At 35.0% G+C, this 20,822-nt stretch overlaps 1 protein-coding gene across 6 annotated transcripts in view; it reads left to right on the top strand.

Annotated features, from left to right (window-relative positions):
* The window catches only part of COL4A5 (collagen type IV alpha 5 chain), a 280,778-nt gene that overhangs the window by 137,041 nt on the left and 122,915 nt on the right, over nt 1–20,822 (top strand). For all 6 annotated transcript variants that reach the window (XR_012091918.1, XM_073013468.1, XM_007992530.3 and 3 more), the window contains exons 8-20: nt 1,257–1,310; nt 1,655–1,681; nt 3,403–3,483; nt 5,780–5,842; nt 7,810–7,845; nt 7,936–7,977; nt 8,147–8,239; nt 10,357–10,410; nt 10,507–10,563; nt 10,821–10,865; nt 12,918–12,971; nt 14,672–14,713; nt 16,946–17,078. Coding sequence is in view for 5 of the 6 variants with exons in the window: in XM_073013468.1 (XP_072869569.1) it covers nt 1,257–1,310; nt 1,655–1,681; nt 3,403–3,483; nt 5,780–5,842; nt 7,810–7,845; nt 7,936–7,977; nt 8,147–8,239; nt 10,357–10,410; nt 10,507–10,563; nt 10,821–10,865; nt 12,918–12,971; nt 14,672–14,713; nt 16,946–17,078 (781 nt within the window). In the remaining variant the exon portion in view is untranslated. The remainder of the gene's footprint in view (nt 1–1,256; nt 1,311–1,654; nt 1,682–3,402; nt 3,484–5,779; nt 5,843–7,809; nt 7,846–7,935; nt 7,978–8,146; nt 8,240–10,356; nt 10,411–10,506; nt 10,564–10,820; nt 10,866–12,917; nt 12,972–14,671; nt 14,714–16,945; nt 17,079–20,822) is intronic.

The raw sequence follows: 20,822 nt of genomic DNA, 5'->3' as shown, positions 1-20,822 counted from the left end.
TCTCCAATATTTCTTCAGGTCAATGTAACCCTTGTTAATAATAATTTTTTAAATTTGGGATTTGTGAGGACCAATCATGTTCTTCATTTTAGCTAGGGCAACCTTAAAGTGATAAGACCAATGTGGAGTTAGTTTACCTGATACATTTCATGTTAAATTGGACTAAATTTTTGTGCCTTGTCTGGTTATTTGTTTATTTTTGTATACTTACTTATTTTTTCCAGTGTGCTTTAAGCAACAAACAGACCACTAGCCAAAGTTTCAAATTTGAAGGCCCAGTGTATCTATAATCAGGACAGTGTGCTATATGATTAAAGGGAGCATTGATTAACTTGTGTTTCAGGCTTCCAATTATGTGAGTAACAAACTTTAAACAAATTAAATTGTTTTATTATGCATATTTTAAGTCTGAATGCTTTTCTTACATTTCTTACTATGTAAGTAAAAGAATGAACTTTAAAGTTGGAGCCACAATATATAGGTTTTTTTCTTTTTCTCTCTTTTAAACTTGATGTCTAGGCCACTTCCTTTCTCTCGGGACCTACTTTTCCCATGTGCAACAAGGTGGAGAGAAGGGTATTGGACTCACAAAGACACAACAGTAGTAATTTTATTCTTTCAAACCTTCTGATGAAGTTGTTTCTAGGATTACCATGGCGTATAGGTATTTGAAATGAGGTTGCTTTGGTGTTCTTCAACAATTTCAGCTTTTGTTTTCTAAACCAAGTGTCCATATTAGTACTGGGTGCCTAGAAAACATAATGACCTGCAATTGCTAGAACTATTGCTATTATTGTCCTCTTGGTGATATTAATGGCCTTCTTTCTTACCATCTTTTCCCCTTTACAAAAATAATTTGAAATAGTTTACGATAAAAGAAAAATGCAATAGAGCAGTTAAAGAAAGAATCTATATAACACGTGGGCAGGAAATTGGGGCAGATCAGTAACTATTAAATGTGATGATAGGAATTTGTGGCGTGATTGTCTCAAAATGTCTTTGTTGGAAGAAAAGAACTGAGGTGGATGATTTTTTTTCTTTGCTTCTGATTGGGATGGATGAATTGGGAGAAAAGTTGAATTGATATGGATAGTTGATATTGAAGTAATTGAAAAGTGAAGGCTAATGAACTTTTTGGCAATCTGGCATGTTTCAAAATGGCTTTTACAGAAATCTTTTCAAGAAGTCATATCTTGATGGTATAGTTATTCTTTGTTTCTTGTTCCTCCATGCTCTTTATTTTTAACTCCTTCTAGGGAGAACGTGGATTTCCAGGCAGTCCCGGTTTTCCTGGTTTACAGGGTCCTCCAGTAAGTTATAAAATTTGGGATTATGATGAACACAGGAATTAACAAAAGAAGCAGACATGTAGTGAGAAAGCCCAGTGCATTCATGTGGAACAAAGTAATACATTTTAAAGTAATAAACTAGAGGAAAATGTTTCAAAAAGAAGTTGGTAATATAGCTTTCTGCTGGGCAAAAGCAAGAATTTTATATGTATATAAATGTCACCTCTAAGTATCCTAAGATACATCCTATTCAGAAATGATGCTACAGCAGTCTACTCAGTTTATACTCTATTTAGAAAACATTCTGTAATTGACTTGTTTCTCTCTCATACATATAAAATAATCCTTTTTCTTTTTAATAATAGGGACCCCCTGGGATCCCAGGTATGAAGGTAAGCATCTCATCCTGGGGAACGAATGTTTTGAATAAAATATTAGGATAGCCCGCAACTTCAATAGGATAATGACTCAAACTTCTGTCTTAAAATTGATGTTTTAGAAGTTGTGCAGGTGTAAACTTACAAGCTTGTAAGCTTGTAAACTTACAAGTAGTCTCCTGTGTTCCCATGGCTTTAAGTACCTTGTATGTGCTGATACACTTGAAAATGTGTATATTAGACTTGAGTTTCCTTTCTGACACTTTAAGTCTTCATCTTCTTACACTTTGATACAGTTGACCACCTACTCTCTGTAGAATTATTTTTTTCCCTGGCTTCTGTTACACTGTCCTTTCCTGATTTTTCTTCTGCACCTCTGGTTATTCTGCAGTCTTTTATGTAAGCTCATTCTTTTATGCCCATCAAGCATCAGGTCACAGTCTGTACTCCTTCTTCCCAGAAATATTACTAATGCCCATATTATTGATTACTATCTAGTTACTGAATACCAAATCAGACTTTTCTTCTGAGTTAGCTATGTGTATTCATCAGCCTCTCTGACATCTCCACATGTTCTAAGTAAACCCACCCACAAAATAAACCTGCTCCTCCCTCTGGCTCCTCGTATCTCAGATTTACATCTCTATATGTTATGTACACTTTTACATGATCTCAAAACCCGGAAGTTAATATTTATATTTTCCATTCTTTCACACACCTCCTCATTCAATTCCATCACTAAACACTAAGTGTGCCTATAAAAGGCATCTTAAATTCATCCACTTTTCTTCATTTCCACTATTACCACGTTAGTCATAATGTCTCATCTGGATTACTGCAATAACCTGTTATCTAGTCTCTTTTTTTCACTACTGCTCCATCCTTACCTCCCCTCCTGTTTTATTCTTTACAAAGCAACCAAGAATGATATTTTTAAAGTGTTAATTGATAATTTAATCTCCCTGCTTATAAATCTTCAAGGACTTTCTACTGTGTATCTAAGGTAAAGTCTATAGTTTGTTTGTAAGAACTGCATGCTCTGGTCCTTGCCTACATTGACAGCCTTATCTTAAACCACTAAACTTATCCTTTAGCTCACTGACCACATCAGTCTGCATTTAGTTATTGGGATATGCCAAACGTTTTGCTTTTGGAGTCTTTCGTGTATATGGTTTACTTTGCCTAATATTCTTCCTCCTGTCTTTACCTGAATGACTCATTATCCTTCAAGTCTCAGGCTGAATGTTACCTTCACAGATTGCCCTTCTTTGACTACCCAAACTAAAGTAATTTTCTCCACTAGTTTTTTTTCAATTATTGTACCACGTATTTTTCTTCATAGCCCTTAATATTCGCAGCCCTTGATGTTGTCATCTTATATTTTTACATATTAGGGTCTGTATTTTCCCATTATATTGTTAGGTTTATGAGAACAGAGGCCTTGTTTATCTTCTCTATTACTGATTACCCAGAACCTACCACAGTTGTTGGCAAATAGTTAATATTTACTACGTAATTTTTACGAGTAACTGAAGGTACTACACTCAATAAATCTACTGTTCTTCAGTGTACTCTGGCCACTTCTTCATTTTCCTTTAAAAGTTTTTTATTACCGAGATGGCCTAATCTTGTAGTACATCTCTGTTACAAATTGAATCTTCAGATCATTTTTGTGGTTTGCTGGTTTTCATGTGTAATAACTGTGTCTTAGAACTTCCATTGATGGCTTCTTTTAGGGTGAACCAGGTAGTATAATTATGTCATCACTGCCAGGACCAAAGGGTAATCCAGGATATCCAGGTCCTCCTGGAGTACAAGTAAGTATCCGGTGATTTTCTTTCTTTGCTATATTGATTAAACCAAAAGATTACAACAATCCCTCAACCTTTAGTACTCTCTGTTTTTGTCGTAAAAATTATCATCAGATGTTTACTAGACATTACATGTACTTTCTACCTGAAAATAAAAGCAATCTGGACCAGGGAGAATTTTAACAACATCTGCTTCATTCTTTTGCTTTTCTATCCAGTTTTTTGGGGATTGGCAGCAGAAATAGGGTTCTATGTTCTTATTCTTGTACTGTGGAGAGCAGTAGGGTCTTTTGTACATTTACAAAAGACCTAATTAAAAATAAAAAGTATGGGTGTCCCATTGAATATATTAAAATGTATCATTTGTAACACTATCAGTTATGCATAACATATGAACATATTTTGAAGGCTGAAGGAATACAGTTTATGCATAGTGAACATCAAATGTAATCTTAAGAAAAAAATTTTAGCCTGTAGAAAACATGCATAGAGAGAGCAGTAACTTTCGAATATAGATTAGGAGGTCAATTTCTCAGGGTTTATATTTCATGATAATTGATTCCTTTGCCCAAAATAAAAAATCAAAACTTTCTGGTAGTTTATCACTAAGATACAAGACTGGGAACTTTTTTCATTAGCTACCTTCTCATTTCTTACTTGATATCACCCATCCACAGTTTTTAAAACTCACTCAATCTTGCCCTTTATATTTTATAAATTGTTATGAAGTAATATTTGAAAATACAACAGAATACATGCAAAATATACGTATGTTATGAAGCATAACTATAAAGTGAACAACATTTAAGAGCTAGAAAATTACAAATGATTTTTAATCAACCTGTGTGTCCCTTGGTAACCAAATCCTTCTGCTTTGCCCCAAGACATAGCTACCCTCCTGAGTTTTCCACTGTGCCTTAGAAATAGCTTTATTATATATGCATATATTTCTAAGTAATAGAATATTTAGTTTTGCTTTATAAAGTAATGTAATATTTATGTAGTTTTCTGCAACTTACTTTTTCTACTTGATATGCTAAGTTTCATCCATATTATTGGATATGGCTTTAGTTCACTCAGTTTCACTTTCATATAACTTTCCATTTGTGAACATACTACAATTTGGTGTTTTTTGTTTTATGTGGTGTTTGTTGTTGTTGTTGTTGTTTTGAGATAGCATCTTGCACTCTTGCCCAGAAAGGAGTGCAGTGGCATGATCATGGCTCACTGCAGTCTCGACCTCCTGGGCTTAAGCAATCCTCCCACCTCAGCTTCCTGAGTAGCTGGGACCACAGGTGCACATCACCACACCTGGCTACTTTTTAAAATTTTTCGTGGAGACAAGGTCTCACCATGTTTCCAAGGCTGGTCTCAAATATCTGAGCTCAAGCGATCCTCCTGTTTAGGCCTCCCAAAGTATTAGTTAGGATTACAGGTGTGAGCCTCTGTGCCAAGCCCACAATTTTTTCATTACAAAAAAATCCATGATTTATATCTATCTATAGAATTGCTAGATTGTAGGCCAAATTTTTGGTTTTTAACATGCCAAATTATTCCATAACACTTGTATCATTCTCTTATAATTTATCCCAGTTACCCTTATTTCCCTCTGTCTTTAATCTTATCTATTTTTAAATTAGAGAAGCTATCTTGAAAGTACTAGCCTTTCCCTTCTCATTTATGGCATAAAAGCCCCAACTAAATGCATACCTTTATCATTTTATTTTGTAAATTTTCCTTATTATTTGTCTTATATTTATTTACCACTTTAAACCACAAGTTTTCTTATAACTACTTAATCCTTTTATCCCTATGCATTTTAAAATTTCACTTAGAATATTGCTGAATGATAAAATTGTAGAGCAGAATTCCAGTGACAACTGAAGTTTAAATGAAGTCTAAATTTCATCCATTTAGTTCTTTGTAAGATACAATGAGGGGGCCGGGCACAGTGGCTCACGCCTGTAATCCCAGCACTTTGGGAGACCGAGTCATGATATCGAGAGCAGTCTGGCCAACATGGTGAAACTCCGTCTCTACTAAAAATACAATAATTAGCCAGGCGTGGTGGCAGGTGCCTGTAATCTCAGCTACTTAGGAGGCTGAGGCAGGAGAATCACTTGACCCAGGAGGCGGAGGTTGCAGTGAGCCGAGATCATGCCATTGCACTCCAGCCTGGGCAACACGAGTGAGACTTCGTCTACAAAAAAAAAAAAAAAAAAAAAAAAATACAATGAAGGGCTTGTTTTTTTAGTTTTTTTGTTTTTTATTTTCATCATTTTCTTTACTCACTTTATAACAGGGCCTACCTGGTCCCACTGGTATACCAGGGCCAATTGGTCCCCCAGGACCACCAGGTTTGATGGTAAGCTCTCTTCTTTAATTTCTCCCCCTTTCCTTTCTGACTTCTTTCATGAATATAAATATTATTTATAATACTTGAAAACATAATGCATTCTCAACATTCATAAATTATAATTTTCTTATTTAAAGGTGACTTTACAATGATGTGGTGAATAATATGCATTCTAAGTAATGGCTCCATTTTATAGATGGAAAAATGAGGTATATAAAAGGAAAGATTTACGATGAAATATTTTGTTGGTTGCTTCTTGATGTATCAGTGTTGAAGTCAATTCTGGCCATTTCAGAAAGTCTTTTAAGGCAGTTTTCTAATCACTTGATGAAACATGTTTCTTCAAACTGCAATTTTTTGTTTAAGAAGAACAAAAGCAGGGCTTCATAAAAAATACTGGCTTTCATTTCTTAGGCGCCTGGGACAAAACAGTAGAATTGGTGAGGGGAGCGATCACTATGCAATTGGTCACAGGTTTTTATACCCCCAAAACTTCTACAGATCCTGAATGTGTAACCGATTCTCTTACTTTACTACCTCTATAGTCACTCTTATTTTCTATCCTTGTAAATTCTAAGTATTTTTACTTCTGCAATACTTAGATTTCATTCAAGTCATGTTTTGGACTTACAACTTTGCTGTTGCCCTCTTAAAAGGCCAAGAAAATTGTATTTCAGTAGAAGTAATTTCTCATGTGCCACTCTATCTCTCATCTACCATATATTTAAGTGACAGTTTTCATTATACCTGTATAGATTGTACATTTTTGTTTGTGGCAATTGGTCCTGCACTTTTGAATGAAGGAAATAGTGTTTGATAAATACTAGAGGAATCTACCAGAAAAGATTGTGATTTCTGCTTTCCTATAACTTTTTGGGGGAAGATTACAAAACCCTTCAGTTTGTTTTAGTTGTAGACTTCATGCAAAGCATGAAACTATGGACTTTTACGCTTTTTCCTAATTCTGCTGTTGGAACATTGGTGCCCCTTGAGTATGTTGTTACACCTTGAATTTCCTCAACCATTGTGGCCACTTAACCGATTCACTTTACATTTCTGGATATTCCTTGAATTAACCCTAATTCAACAGGTGAAGCCAAATCTTAGAAATGTCACCAAGAGGCCGGGTGCGGTAGGTCATGCCTGTAATCCCAGCACTTTGGAAGGCTAAGGTGGGTGGATCACCTGAGGTTGGGAGTTCGAGATCAGCCTGACCAATATGGAGAAACCTTGTCTCTACTAAAAATACAAAAAAATTAGCCAGGCTTGGTGGTGCATGCCTATAATTCCAGCTACTCAGGAGGCTGAGACAGGAGAATCGCTTGAACCCAGGAGGCGGAGGTTGTGGTGAGCCGAGATTGTTCCATTGCACTCCAGCCTGGGCAACAAGAGGGAAACTCCGTCTCAAAAAAAAAAAAAAAAAAAAAAAAAGAAACCAATGAAAGAAATGTCACCAAGATACAATATATAAATAAATAGGCCCATTGAGGTTAAGAGGCAACATACTTGAGCAGAAAGGTGCCTATTTAATTTTTCAAACCTTGAAACATTCTCAGATACACAAAGTCAGATTGTATAAAAATGAAACTGGATTTTAAAAAATAACACATGGTTTTTGGAACTTGATAGTTAATTGCTTTATGGTACCTAAATTTACCTATAATTCTGATGTGAAAAATTTGATGGGTCTGTTGAGATTAACTTTTGAATTGATTTTTGACACTGGGGCTACCTGTCTACCTCTGCCCATCCCAGTTTTTTTCTCTTGCCCATTTCTGTTCTGTCATCAGAGGTACTCACATTCATCTAACTCATTTTAATCAGTTAAAACGTGTGTCTCTGACTAAAATGAAAACAGAAAAGAAAATACTATTTTGATGTGCTTTTTCACACCTTACTCTTTCTGAAACTAAGTAACTTTTAAAATTAACTTATTAATATAACATTTTATTTTCTCTTTTTTCTTCTCTTCATAGGGCCCTCCTGGTCCACCAGGACTTCCAGGACCAAAGGCAATTTTCTTTTTCTTTATATCTTTTATTTGGTGTGGATTCTTTTTCTTACTGTCAGTGAGATTTTTAAATGGAAACTTCTCTTTCCAGGGGAATATGGGCTTAAATTTCCAGGGACCCAAAGGTGAAAAGGTGAGTAAAGAAAGAGAGTTGGTTATTCAGCCCTCAGCTTTCTCTTTTTGTAGTCATTTGAACTGCCTTCTTTCTTTCTCTTGCTTCTTGCAGTTATCTTATCTTACATGTCATATTATTGTCTGTGGTGCTTATGAAATATCACTGCCTTATTTTGTCTTGCAAACAGGGTGAGCAAGGTCTTCAGGGCCCACCTGGGCCACCTGGGCAGATCAGTGAACAGAAAAGACCAATTGATGTAGAGTTTCAGAAAGGAGACCAGGTGAGTAAGTAGGGAGGAAGTCAATGAAAATCTTGCTATGGATATGTTAATTAGTTTGATGGTGGTAACCACTTCACAGTGTATATGTATATCAAAACATCACATTGTTTACACCTTAGATATATACAGTTTTTAATTAGTCATTTATACCTCAATAAATCTGAAAAAATAAAATGATAAAAAATTAAAAATAATATTTATATGTAAGTGGTATTCCATTAAAATGCATTATAAGCTGAAATGTGGTTATATATCAGGGTATTTTTTTAAATAACAAGGATCTGAGATTATTATTTTTTTTTTTTTTTGAGACTGAATCTTGCTCTTGTCACCCAGGCTGGAGTGCAATGGCATGATCTTGGCTCACTGCAACCTCCGCCTCCTAGGTTCAAGCGATTCTCCTGCCTCAGCCTCCCTAGTAGCTAGGATTACAGGTGCCACCACTGCACCCTGCTAATTTTTGTATTTTTAGTAGAGATGGGGTTTCACCATGTTGGCCAGCCTGGTCTTGAACTCCTGACCTCGTGATCCACCTGCCTCAGGCTCCCAAAGTGCTGGGATTCCAGGCGTGAGCCACCACGCCTGGCTGAGATCATTAAATTTTTAAAATAACTTTATCAAGATACAGTTTACATACATATAATCCACCCATTTAAAGTGTACAATTCAATTTTTTTAGTGTATTCACAGGGTAGTGAAACTATCCATGCAATCTAACTTTAGAAAATTTTTAGGCTTCCTTAAAAAAATCTCCATACCTATGTTAGCTGTATTCCCTATTTCTCCCCAAATTGACCAGCCCTAGGTAATCACTAATCTACTTCTTGGCTCTGTAAATTTTTCTATTCTGGATATTTCATATAAATGGAATCATATAATATGTGATCTTCTGTGTCTGGCTTCTTTTACTTAGCATAGTGTTTTCTTGTTAAATCATTTTGCAGCATATATCAGTCTTCATTCCTTTTTATGGCTGAATAATATTTCATTGTGTAAATAGTCTACATTTTGTTTATCCATTTATTAATCAGTTGATGGGCATTTGGGTTATTTCCATTTTTGGCTATTTGAACAATCCATTCATGTATAAAATTAGGTTATGGTAAGTCAGAATGATGACAGTGTTCTCTACATTTCACTGATATGCAAGGAGAAAGATAATGTTACTCTATAAGCCTTTGCTGTGTTTAGAAATAATTATCTGATACCCTGCTTTTGCTAGAGTAGATGAGGGAAATTAGATATATTTTTAAAGCATACTGGCCCACACTTAAACAAACAGAATGTGTGCATTTTTGTTTCTCTTAAATGTGAATAAGAAAGTTAAGAATAAAGGAAAAGTTGTATTGAAACTCTACCATCAATATGACTTTAGCCATTTAATTATCTGCCAAAATATATGTATGCCATTTGACCCCAAAATCTCCTTGTTTTAGGTATTCTTACTTTGTATAAAATATTTTATAAGAATAAAAAATTGTCATTTTTTCATTTTAAGTGTTGCCTTGTTATTTACCTCAAATCTTGGCTTGTATATAGACAAGAAATTAACTGAAATGAGCAAAGATAGCTCTAGTTAATTTTGCTTAGAATATTTCAACCTTAAATTAGAAACACCCTATTATCTTTGGTTATACTACATGAGTATACAGTTCAGTTTAATTTTTTTAGAGGGATATTTAGTTTTATTTTATTTTATTGTTTAAAAAATTTCTACCTTTATTATATATACAGGGGGTACATGTACAGGTTTGTCACCTGGGTATATTGTATGATGCTGAGGTTTGGGGTACAGATCCCATCAGCCAGGTAGTGAACATAGTACTCAGAAGTTAGTTTTACAAGTATTACCTGCCTCCCTCTACTCTTAGTAGTCCCCAGTGTCTATTGTTGCCATCTTTATGTCCTTGTGCCCCCAATGAGACCATGTGGTATTTGATGTTTTGTTCATGCATTAATTCACTTAGGATTATGGCCTCCAGCTCTAACCATGTTGCTGCAACATAGATGTAGCTGTGGTTCAGTTTATTAAAAATGCTCCTAGCTAGTGCTAGTGCTTAGAATGAAAAGCATGTTCCAGTATTAACATTAACTTCTTTTCCCCTACTACTACATAGGGACTTCCTGGTGACCGAGGGCCTCCTGGACCTCCAGGGATACGTGGTCCTCCAGTAAGTAACCTAAAGTGCTTTAGCATCATTTAATGTAAATTGGCATTGGTACACAATACTCTATGAACCAATGTGAAACTATTTTTATGTGTACAGGGTCCCCCAGGTGGTGAGAAAGGTGAGAAGGGTGAGCAAGGAGAGCCAGGCAAAAGAGTAAGTGATGTAACTGCTAATATTCTTTGCAAAAAATTCTAAATGTGTGTGTGTGTGTGTGTGTGTGTGTGATTTTATTCTTTCTTCCTACATCTTACTTCCATTGTTTCAAAATATCACTACTGACATTATAATGTTGATGTCTAAAAAGTCTACTTAATGTAGTCCAAGCCAGTAATAAAGCTTGTTATATTCTTTAACTTTATGCTTCCTAACTAACAAATGTTGTTGCTCTATCATTTCTTTGTATCATGTAGGGTAAACCAGGCAAAGATGGAGAAAACGGCCAACCAGGAATTCCTGTGAGTAGCTAAGGTTCTTCCCCCTGCAAAACTGGAGACATTTATATGTTGGTATAACATATGGTGGTAGAGAAAGAGTATGACAAAGAGTGTGGGGTCTGGAAATAGTTTAAATGAATCGAAATTATCCAGTCTTTGTCTTTTGAATATAATTTTCAATTTTTAAAAATGTTTGTGAGTCCATAGTAGGTGTATATATTTATTTATGAGGTACATGAGATGTTTTGATACACGTATGCAATGTGAAATAAGCACATCACGGAGAATGGGGTATTCTTCCCCTCAAGCGTTTATGCTTTGCATTACAAACAATCCAATTACACCAAATATAAATTTGAGGTTCATCTATTTTTTTAAAGTCAGACTTATTGAGATATAATTTACATATAGTAAAAGGAACTATTTTTAGTTTACAGTTCTGTGTTTTGTTGTTGTTTTTTTTTTTTTGAGACAGAGTCTTGCTCTGTAGCCCAGGCTGGAGTGCAGTGGCCGGATCTCAGCTCACTGCAAGCTCCGCCTCCCGGGTCCACGCCATTCTCCTGCCTCAGCCTCCGGAGTAGCTGGGACTACAGGCGCCCGCCACCTCGCCCGGCTAGTTTTTTTGTATTTTTTCAGTAGAGACGGGGTTTCACCGTGTTAGCCAGGATGGTCTCGATCTCCTGACCTCGTGATCCACCCGTCTTGGCCTCCCAAATTGCTGGGATTACAGGCTTGAGCCACCGTGCCCGGCTACAGTTCTGTGTTTTGACAAACACATACAGTTGTGTCACCACCACCATAATCAAGAACACTTCCATCACCTTCAAAAGTTCCCTCATGCTCTTTTGTAGTTATCTCCTTCCTATTCCCCTATCCCAACCTCCTTGCAACAACTGATCATTTTGTCAGTCTCTTTAATTTTGCCTATTTCCAAATGTCAGATACATTGGATCATTTTGTATATAGCCTTTTGAATCAGGATCCTTTCACATAGCATAATACTTTGAATTGTGTATCAGTTCATTTTTTTATTGCTGAGTAGTATTTGATAATTTGAATATACCATGGTTTGTTTATCCATTTACCCATTGAAGGATATTTTGGTTGTTTCTGTGTTGTGGCCATTATGAATAAAACTATTATAAATATTCCCATACAGTTTTTCTGTGTGTGTGAACATGTTTTTTCAGTAAAAGTTTTGACAGGTAATATTTCTACTTACTACCAAAAAGGGGCATGGGAAATAAAATATGTAATTCCAAGAACATTATTTCAAGCAGCTTCAGTATCAAGAGTATCCACAGTAGGCAAGAGTTTTTCAAGGACAGAGAGAATATTTGATGAAATTTGTAAGTTATTCCATGGGAAAAGGATAATTCTTAACAAGATAGGTTAGAATTACTAAATTCAGATAAATTGGTTTCAGGATATTTTACTAAACAGGCAATCCTCAATTTACAATCTCTAGTTCAAAAATATTTTATATTATAAAATATCAAGAGGTAAATTCAGGGCCTCAGTTCCTGGCTTCTTTTGGAACAATTGGTCTTTGTCTTGATTCAGGCAGCTGTGATATTCAACAATTGCCTCTTAGTGTTTTCAACAAATGGGGGTTGGGCGGTAGGGAGGCTGTTCTCTTGTTCTCTGTTTGCACTGGGAGAGCCCAAGTTGGGTCAAATAAAGGCAGCCTTGCAAATAGTCTTCTTTTGAACCACCAGACAGATCAAATAATCATAATTCTCTGGAAATGGGGCTTTGAAGGAGCTCCAGCCCTGTTCTTTTTTCTCCAGTTGCTGCTAGGCTGCTGGTTTTCACCTTGATTGTGAGGAGAGGTGGTGGGAATAGAGCAAGTTAAAATGCCACAAAGCTCTGAGTTCTCACAAGATTCAGCATTTTTTTTTTTCCTGAGAAAACACTCCTTGAATTGTTGCAAGCTTTGGTTAAGTTATGAAAGTTAATTCTGACTGACCATTTTTGCCAGTATTCTCATTGCTTCTATGGAAAAGACAATTTTTGGAGATTTCCTAACCCCACCATTTGTGCTCATGTCACCCTATCCGCTATTTTTTAAAGGGTTTGCCTGGTGATCCTGGTTACCCTGGTGAACCCGGAAGGGATGGTGAAAAGGTAAGAATTTTAATACTTTGAAGTGACTGGTTTAGTCTAGCTAAAATAATCCTTTTCTTCTCTCAAGCTTGAATTATAAATGGAAAACGTCTACACAACTAGCTTTTATATTCAAAATATTCCTTCTTTATTCATCTTTTGCTCATTTTTCTTTTATACCACACTTGCTAAATTTTCTTCCATTGCCATAAATCACAGTCCATGTTGCAGAAATACATTAAGCATTGTTTAACTTTAGCATCTCCACTGTGAAAAGTCATTGCCTTTACTTTGAGCATGTGTCGGCAAAGCTTTTTTTTCCGCAAAGAGAATTCAGCACTATTTTAGTGAGGTCCTCTTACGAAAAAGGCTTATAGCTGTGAATGTAGAACGTCGCCACTAAACATTTCCATTCTGTATGCAATTATTGTCTGTAAGTCTGTGGCTAATTCTTTTTTTTTTTTTTTTTTTTTTTGAGACGGAGTTTCGCTCTGTCGCCCAGGCTGGAGTGCAGTGGCCGGATCTCAGCTCACGGCAAGCTCCGCCTCTCGGGTTTACGCCATTCTCCTGCCTCAGCCTCCCGAGTAGCTGGGACTACAGGCGCCTGTCTGTGGCTAATTCTTTGTTGTTTTTCCCCCCTACTGGGCCAATGCAGCCTGACTGAGGTCAATTATTTAGTTACCTATTTTTCAAATGACTTTGAAACATTGTATGAAGCACACAATTACCAGAGTTTTAGCAGGTCACAAAATAACCAGTACTCCAATCCCTCTTGTCTTTAATTGCTTTGTATCAAAAACTGAAAGCTTTTTTGTTTTTCAGGCAAGGAAGGAAAGGCCTTACAAACTTGAATGTAGGCAGAAGCCACATATTTTAATGGTGGTTTATTTCTAAATTAGGTCCAAGTTCTAGCATGGCTTAAAAGGCACAATTAGCATAAAGGGAGGTAGGAAATACTCAGATAAAATGATTTTTTGTCAAGTAGTATTTGTATATAGATGGATGACTTCTATGAACAAGACTAGAGTCAGAATAGAAGTATGGAAAAGACCATCCTTGTGTCTTGGCCAGTAGTAGAGTAACATTTGAATATTGAATATTGTGTTTTTTCCATGCTGTTATAGCTACTAATCAACAATAAAAGTTCTATCTCAACTTGTCTTTCATTAGCTTCCAAGAGCAAGCTCACAAAAGCAATTCAGAGTTACTAGCTATTATTGATGATAGTTAAGTCCATCGCATCTGAAATATCTGTCACTAGTAGAAATGACACTACATTTATGTCCTTGCCTAGCTTTATGAGGAGAAATATGGCTAAATGTAAAAAAAAAAAATGTAAGTTTTTCACTGATTCTAGTGCTACCATTTTTTTCTATTATCTTCTTTATAGAGTATTTGTAGTTGGCTAAAAATAGGAATCTTAAAAATCAAAAAACATTACAACTAGAAATACCTTAAAACTCTGGTCCAAAAATCTTTATTCTTTGTATATAAACTGGAGAAGTTAATTAACTTGGTCAATATTATATAGCTAGTAAATCTGAGACAACATCACAGGTTAGGCTTAGCTCAGAATTGTTTCATTACTTCATGTTGCATTTCTCATTTGAGGTATTTTATGATTGATTTCTGGGTCTTTTTGAAAAGTTTCTCTTATATTCTTGAGGAAATTGATGTTTTCATGTGAATTTTACTAACCTATTTACAATTGAATTGAACAGGGCCAAAAAGGTGACATTGGCCCACCTGGACCTCCTGGACTTGTAAGTTTTTTTTTAGTATTCATTTATCAAAATTTATTAATGCATTATCATTTTTGTGCCTTAATTGCATACTCCCTACTTTTTCTTCATAGAACAGAAAATTTCAAGTCATTATCAATTTCTACTGGCTTAAAAGTCTTTATATCTAAAAACTTCAGTAACGTTGACCTCAAGGTCTTGTTTTGTTCTGCCTATGCATTACTTCTGCATGGTAAAGGTCTAAAATTATGGCTTTGGGTTGTTTTACTTCATGATTGCCAGATCACTTCTCAAGCAACCAGCAGGTGGTGCAAGTGTTGCTTACAAAGGTTCAGTGAAAACAACAACAAAACAAAACTTGGGGAAGTTGGGGTGGGGTGGGGTTTTGGTCCTTTCCCCTGCAGAGCTCAGGAGAAGATAGATTTGGTCTTAATGGGTTTTCTAAATTTGTAATTGTCTGATTCACACCTCTTTCTTTCCTGAGTGTGTGCTTTCGAGGGACTTTTAATAATGCACGTAGGAAGCTGCTTTATGAAAGAATAATTGGGAGTGGGGGAGCTACAGATTTTCTGTCATGTTTGTGTTCACTATGAAATTTAAGTCAACTGTACTTCCAGTCTTATTAGGAATAAAATATCGTTGCTGAGGTTTAACATATTGGTTTTTCTTTGGTTGAAATTTAGTAAGACTCTTGACTTCAAACTGCATTGAAGCCACAACAGTGCGAATGTTGGAAAACTTATGTGTCCAGACATGTTAGTAACATTAATTTAATTCTTATTATCCATAGTGAGTCTCAGTTATTAATACTTAGGACTGTACTAAATCTAATGAGGATATGCTGAAAGAAGATCTTAGATTTTTTTTATTCACTTTCATTTTAAAATCAGCTTCACTCCTCTAGGAAATAATCTCTTTATAAAATGAGAAGATAAAATTTTAATATGTATCAGAAGAAATGGAAATTTTGAGAGTACAGTCCTATTTAGCAGCCCAGTTTCCTTTTGAATCACTATTCCAATCCTAAGTCCCACAACTTTTTGTCTCCTTTTGTGTGAATGTTTTTTATATCCATCCAATTTCGACAGGATGAAATATCATACTGCTACTAGGTGTTAATTTGTACATCAGACTGGCAGTCTCTTAAATCTGATGTTCATTTACCTTTATAGGTCTATAAGAAGAATTTTTAAATATTTAATTTATTTAATACTAAGTTTTTTAGAAAATACTTGAGTTACAAGAATACAGAGTAAAAAGGAATGATTAATTAGTTGGGTTTAATCAATAAAGAAAAGATGGGTTTTATTTTTAAATTTCTTTTGGTATATAGTAGGTATATATATTTATGGGGGAGTTCTTTTTTAAAGGAAGAAATAAATGTGGATTAATAAAGGGAAAGATTGGGGAAAGGCATTACACATGTTTGGAATGGAATATGCAAAGACATAGACAAGAATGTGCAAGTTGAATGAAATGATTAGAATCAGACAGACTTCACTATAATAAAACTTTATTGTAAGACATAATAGGAGATTAAATAGGTGAGAGAGGTATTGGAAGTGAAAAGTGACTTACAGTTCAAGATTAAAAGTAGCAGCACTTGTAGTAAAAAGTAGTGAGCAATTTTGAGTCCTTAAGCAGAATAGTTAACACACGCACACAAATGGTTTTTGAGGAAGCATATCCTAACAATAGATTGGAATTCAAGGGACAAGATCAGAGGTGCTTCTGTTACTCTAAGTGTGAGTTGATGATACAGTTGTGGCAACAGGAATCAAGGGGGCAAATTGGAGAGATGTTTTCTGTAAAGAATTGTCAGGCTTAGGAGACTGGAATTAATTGAATGTGAATTATAGGAGAAGAGACATCAAAAATACTTTTAGTTTTATACGCCTTGGGCTCAGGAACATGGTAATGTTGTGACTTGTATTGGACATTTTCTAATTGTATTGTTTTCTGTAAAGAATTGTCAGGCTTAGGAGACTGGAATTAATTGAATGTGAATTATAGGAGAAGAGACATCAAAAATACTTTTAGTTTTATACGCCTTGGGCTCAGGAACATGGTAATGTTGTGACTTGTATTGGACATTTTCTAATCAGTTGGAGGATGGGAGCGATACGGAATGTGATTCATAAACTATGTGAAAATGATGACATTGCAATCATATGTACCTCCCATAGTATTTTCAGGAGAACAAGGCTTTTCTTCTTTGCATTTATTTATTTATTTTTTTCTTTTGTAATAAAGGTAATTCCTAGACCTGGGACTGGTATAACTATAGGAGAAAAAGGAAACATTGGGTTGCCTGGCTTGCCCGGAGAAAAAGGAGAGCGAGGATTTCCTGGAATACAGGGCCCACCTGGCCTTCCTGGACCTCCAGGTAAATGAGATTGCATTTATGGCCTTATGCTTATAGCATGCTTACTAATCCATGTATACTTTTTATCAGATCAGTTCCATGGTAAGCATGGAAGTAGAAGACACAAATCCTTTTTAATTGACAGGTACTTCCCAAATCTCACTATACCTTCTCTCACCATATTACTCACTTGTGCTTTAAAAAAGTCCAAGTGAATAGTGTCCTTTAATCCTAAAATTCCCGTTTCTACATTTTATTTTTTATTGATACATAATTGTACATATTTATGGGATACATGTGATATTTTAATACGTAGGTACAACGTATGGTGATCAAATCAAGGTAACTAGAATATCCGTTACCTCGAGTATTTATGTTTTCTTTATGTTGGGAACATTCAAAATCTTCTCTTCTAGCTGTTTTGAAGTATACAATAAGTTGTTAACTGTTGTGAATCTACTGTGCTATGAAACACTGAAACTTACTGCTTCTATCTAACTGTATGTTTGTACTCATTAACCAACCTTTCTTCATTGCTCCCGACCCTTCCCAGCCCCTGGTAACCATCATTCTCTCTACCTCCATGAGATCAACTTTTTTCTTAACCTCCTACATAAGAATGAGAACATGCATTTGTATTTGCCTTTCCGTGCCTGGCTTATTTCACTTAACATAATGTCCTTCAGGTTCATCCATATTGCTGAAAATGACAGAATTTCGTTCTTTTATGGCCGAATAATATTCCATTGTGTATTTATACTACATTTCCTTTATCTGTTCATCCACTGATGAACATTCAGGTTGATTTCATATCTTGGCTATTATGAATAGTGCTGCAATAAACATGGGAGTGCAGATATCTCTTTGAATTACTAATTTATTTTCTTTTGGATATATACCCAGACGTGAGATTGCTGGAACATATGGTAGTTCTATTTTTAGTTTTTTGAAGAACCTCCATACTTTTTTTCATAATGGTTGCATTAATTTACATTCCCACCAACAGTGTATGAGTTCTCTCTTCTCTGCATCCTTGCGGCATTCTGTTATTTTTTGTCTTTTTGATGATAGCCATATTAACTGGGGTACATTTTATTATTACTATATTACGCCAAACAATTCTGAGATTTAATAGGCAAATCATCACACTTTTCATGCTAATAGGGAAGGATATTCTCCCCAAGTAATGCCTAGTTTTGCAAGATTTCCTGTATAAAAATGGCAAGCAGCATTATCCACCTAAAATTTCAGGAACACCTAACTAGAAATCCCCATGGTGATTTTGTTATAAAATAAAATCTTAGAGCTCAATACTGAGTTTTATATTATTGCCTTTGAAAACACACAGCATAGTGGAACATTTCTAATTTGGCCACAAATTGAGTACTGCCCTTATCTAGAATGTTTATTTGGATGTTCTCTGACATAGGGTAATAATAGTGATGTATGTAAAATTTCCAGATGTATGTGGTACAGTGCCTGGCACACATACATATTCAATAAATTATTATTCCTTTTCCTTCAAAAATATGTGGCTAATGAAATACAAAATGATGAGATGAGTGATAGTGATCTTTCCCAAGAGAAAGAAAATAAATTTGGTTCCGTTATGCTCTAAATGTGAACTTCAGATTCCTAATCTCAAGATAGTGAACTAAATACATACTGTATCTGGAAAATTGAAATAAAGAATTACCTCAGGATGCAGTAAAAGAGATAAGGAGTTGGGAAGTATGAATGAAAAGTTAAGAGGTATAAAGGATAAACTTAGACGCTCCAAAATTATCTCATGAGGGAGGTCAAGGAGGAAAGAATGGGACAAGAGCCAGCATTTGAAAAAAATAATGGCTGAGAACTTCCATCTATTAAAAAACACATACATCACTATGGAAAAGCTCATGAAGCACTAAGCAAGAGTAAAATAATAGTAATGCAAAGGCCCATAACTGGACACATTGTAGGGATATTTCAGAATTCAGGGATAAAAAGAAGCACTTAAAAACTATTTGAGAACAAAAAGCCGATCACCTACAAAGCAGAGTCAGAGGATGATAATGGAGCACATTTTCAAAGTGATAAGGACAAATTACTATGAATGAGGGATCCTGTGTTATACTAAACTATCATCCTAATGTGAAGATGAGATACATAGGAAGTTAACACCTTCAGACTATCTCTGAAATAGTTACTGGAGGTTTTACTCCAAAAAGAAAAAAAGGAATTCTGGATAAAATGAGAATAGCGGTAGGATGCAAGAACCAAAGCTTAGAAAATATATTAGTAAAGCATATTAAGTCTAAATCAGTACTGGTCATTTTTTAAAAAGGTGTTTTAAGTAACAACTTGGAGCTATAATTGTAAACATTATTAACCTGTGATGTGTAGATGCAGAGAGAATAAAGAGAAGTGTTTTGTCTCGTTAGGGAAAGATAATATAAATCTTGTTAACTGTATAAATTTTTAGAAATATATAGGTTTAAGTACATAGGTTGAAATATTAATAGTAGCCACTAGAGAAGAATAGAAATAAAATGTATAACTTACACACCAATTGAAGAAAGAAAATGACTAAAAATCTCTTATATCGTGTAAGTTAGGATTGGGGCAAAATAAAGACAAATCTGGGCAAATAGAAAATAAAATATAAGATGACAAGAAGAAGTTAAATATAAGTCAGTAACTCCAACAAATTTGAAAGAACTAAACACTGATTAAAAGACACTGACTAAAATTGAAATTAAAAATACCTATATATAGTGCGTAGTAGACATATCTAAAGCAAAGTGACAGATATAATCTGAAAATAATGCAATATATATTGGGCAAATGCTATACATAAAACTGGTTTAGCAGTTCTAATATAGTATGAAATATAATTAAATGCAAAACTTGAAACTATAAAAATTCTGGAAGAAAATGCAGGAAAAACTCTTCTGGACATTGACCTAGGCAAAGATTATGACTAAGACTTCAAAAGTAAATGCAACCAAAACAAAAATATACAATTGGGACTTAATTAAACTAAAGAGCTTCTGCACAGCTGAACAAATCAATGGAGTAAATAGCCTACAGAATTGGTGAAAATATTTGTAAACTATGCATCTGGCAAAGGACTAGTATCCAGAATCTATTAATATAAGGAACTTGAACAAATCAATAAGAGAAAAAAATAACCCCATTAAAAACTGGGCAAAAGACATGAACAGAACGCTTCTTAAAATAAGACATACATGTGGCCAACAAACATGAAAAAAATGCTTAACATCGCTAATCAGCAAATAAATGCAAAGTCAAACCACAATGAGATACTAACTCAAACGTTAGAATGGCTATTATTAAAAAGGCATAAAATAACAAATTTGGGCAAGAATGTGGAGGTCATAGTTATATATTGTTGGTGGGAATTTAAATTAGTTCAACTACTGTGGAAAGCAGTTTAGAGATTTCTCAAAGAACTACAAGTAGAAATAGCATTCCACCCAGCAGTCGCACTACTGGGTATCTACCCAAAGGAAATCATTCTACAAAAAGACACGTGCACTCATATGTTCATTGCAGCAGTATTCATCATAGCAAAGTCATGGAATCATCCTAAGTGTTCATCAGAAGTGGATTGGATAAAGAAAATGTGGTACATATGCACTATGGAAGAATATGCAGCCATACAAACAATGAAATCATGTCCTTTGCAGCAACATGAATGCAGATGAAGGCCATTACCCTAAGTGAAATAACTCAGAAATAGAAAACCAAATACCATCTGTC

The sequence above is a fragment of the Chlorocebus sabaeus genome, chromosome X (genome assembly GCF_047675955.1).
Source record: "Chlorocebus sabaeus isolate Y175 chromosome X, mChlSab1.0.hap1, whole genome shotgun sequence".
Classification (NCBI taxonomy): Eukaryota; Metazoa; Chordata; class Mammalia; order Primates; family Cercopithecidae; genus Chlorocebus; species Chlorocebus sabaeus.
This window is presented reverse-complemented; position numbering and strand designations above follow the sequence as displayed.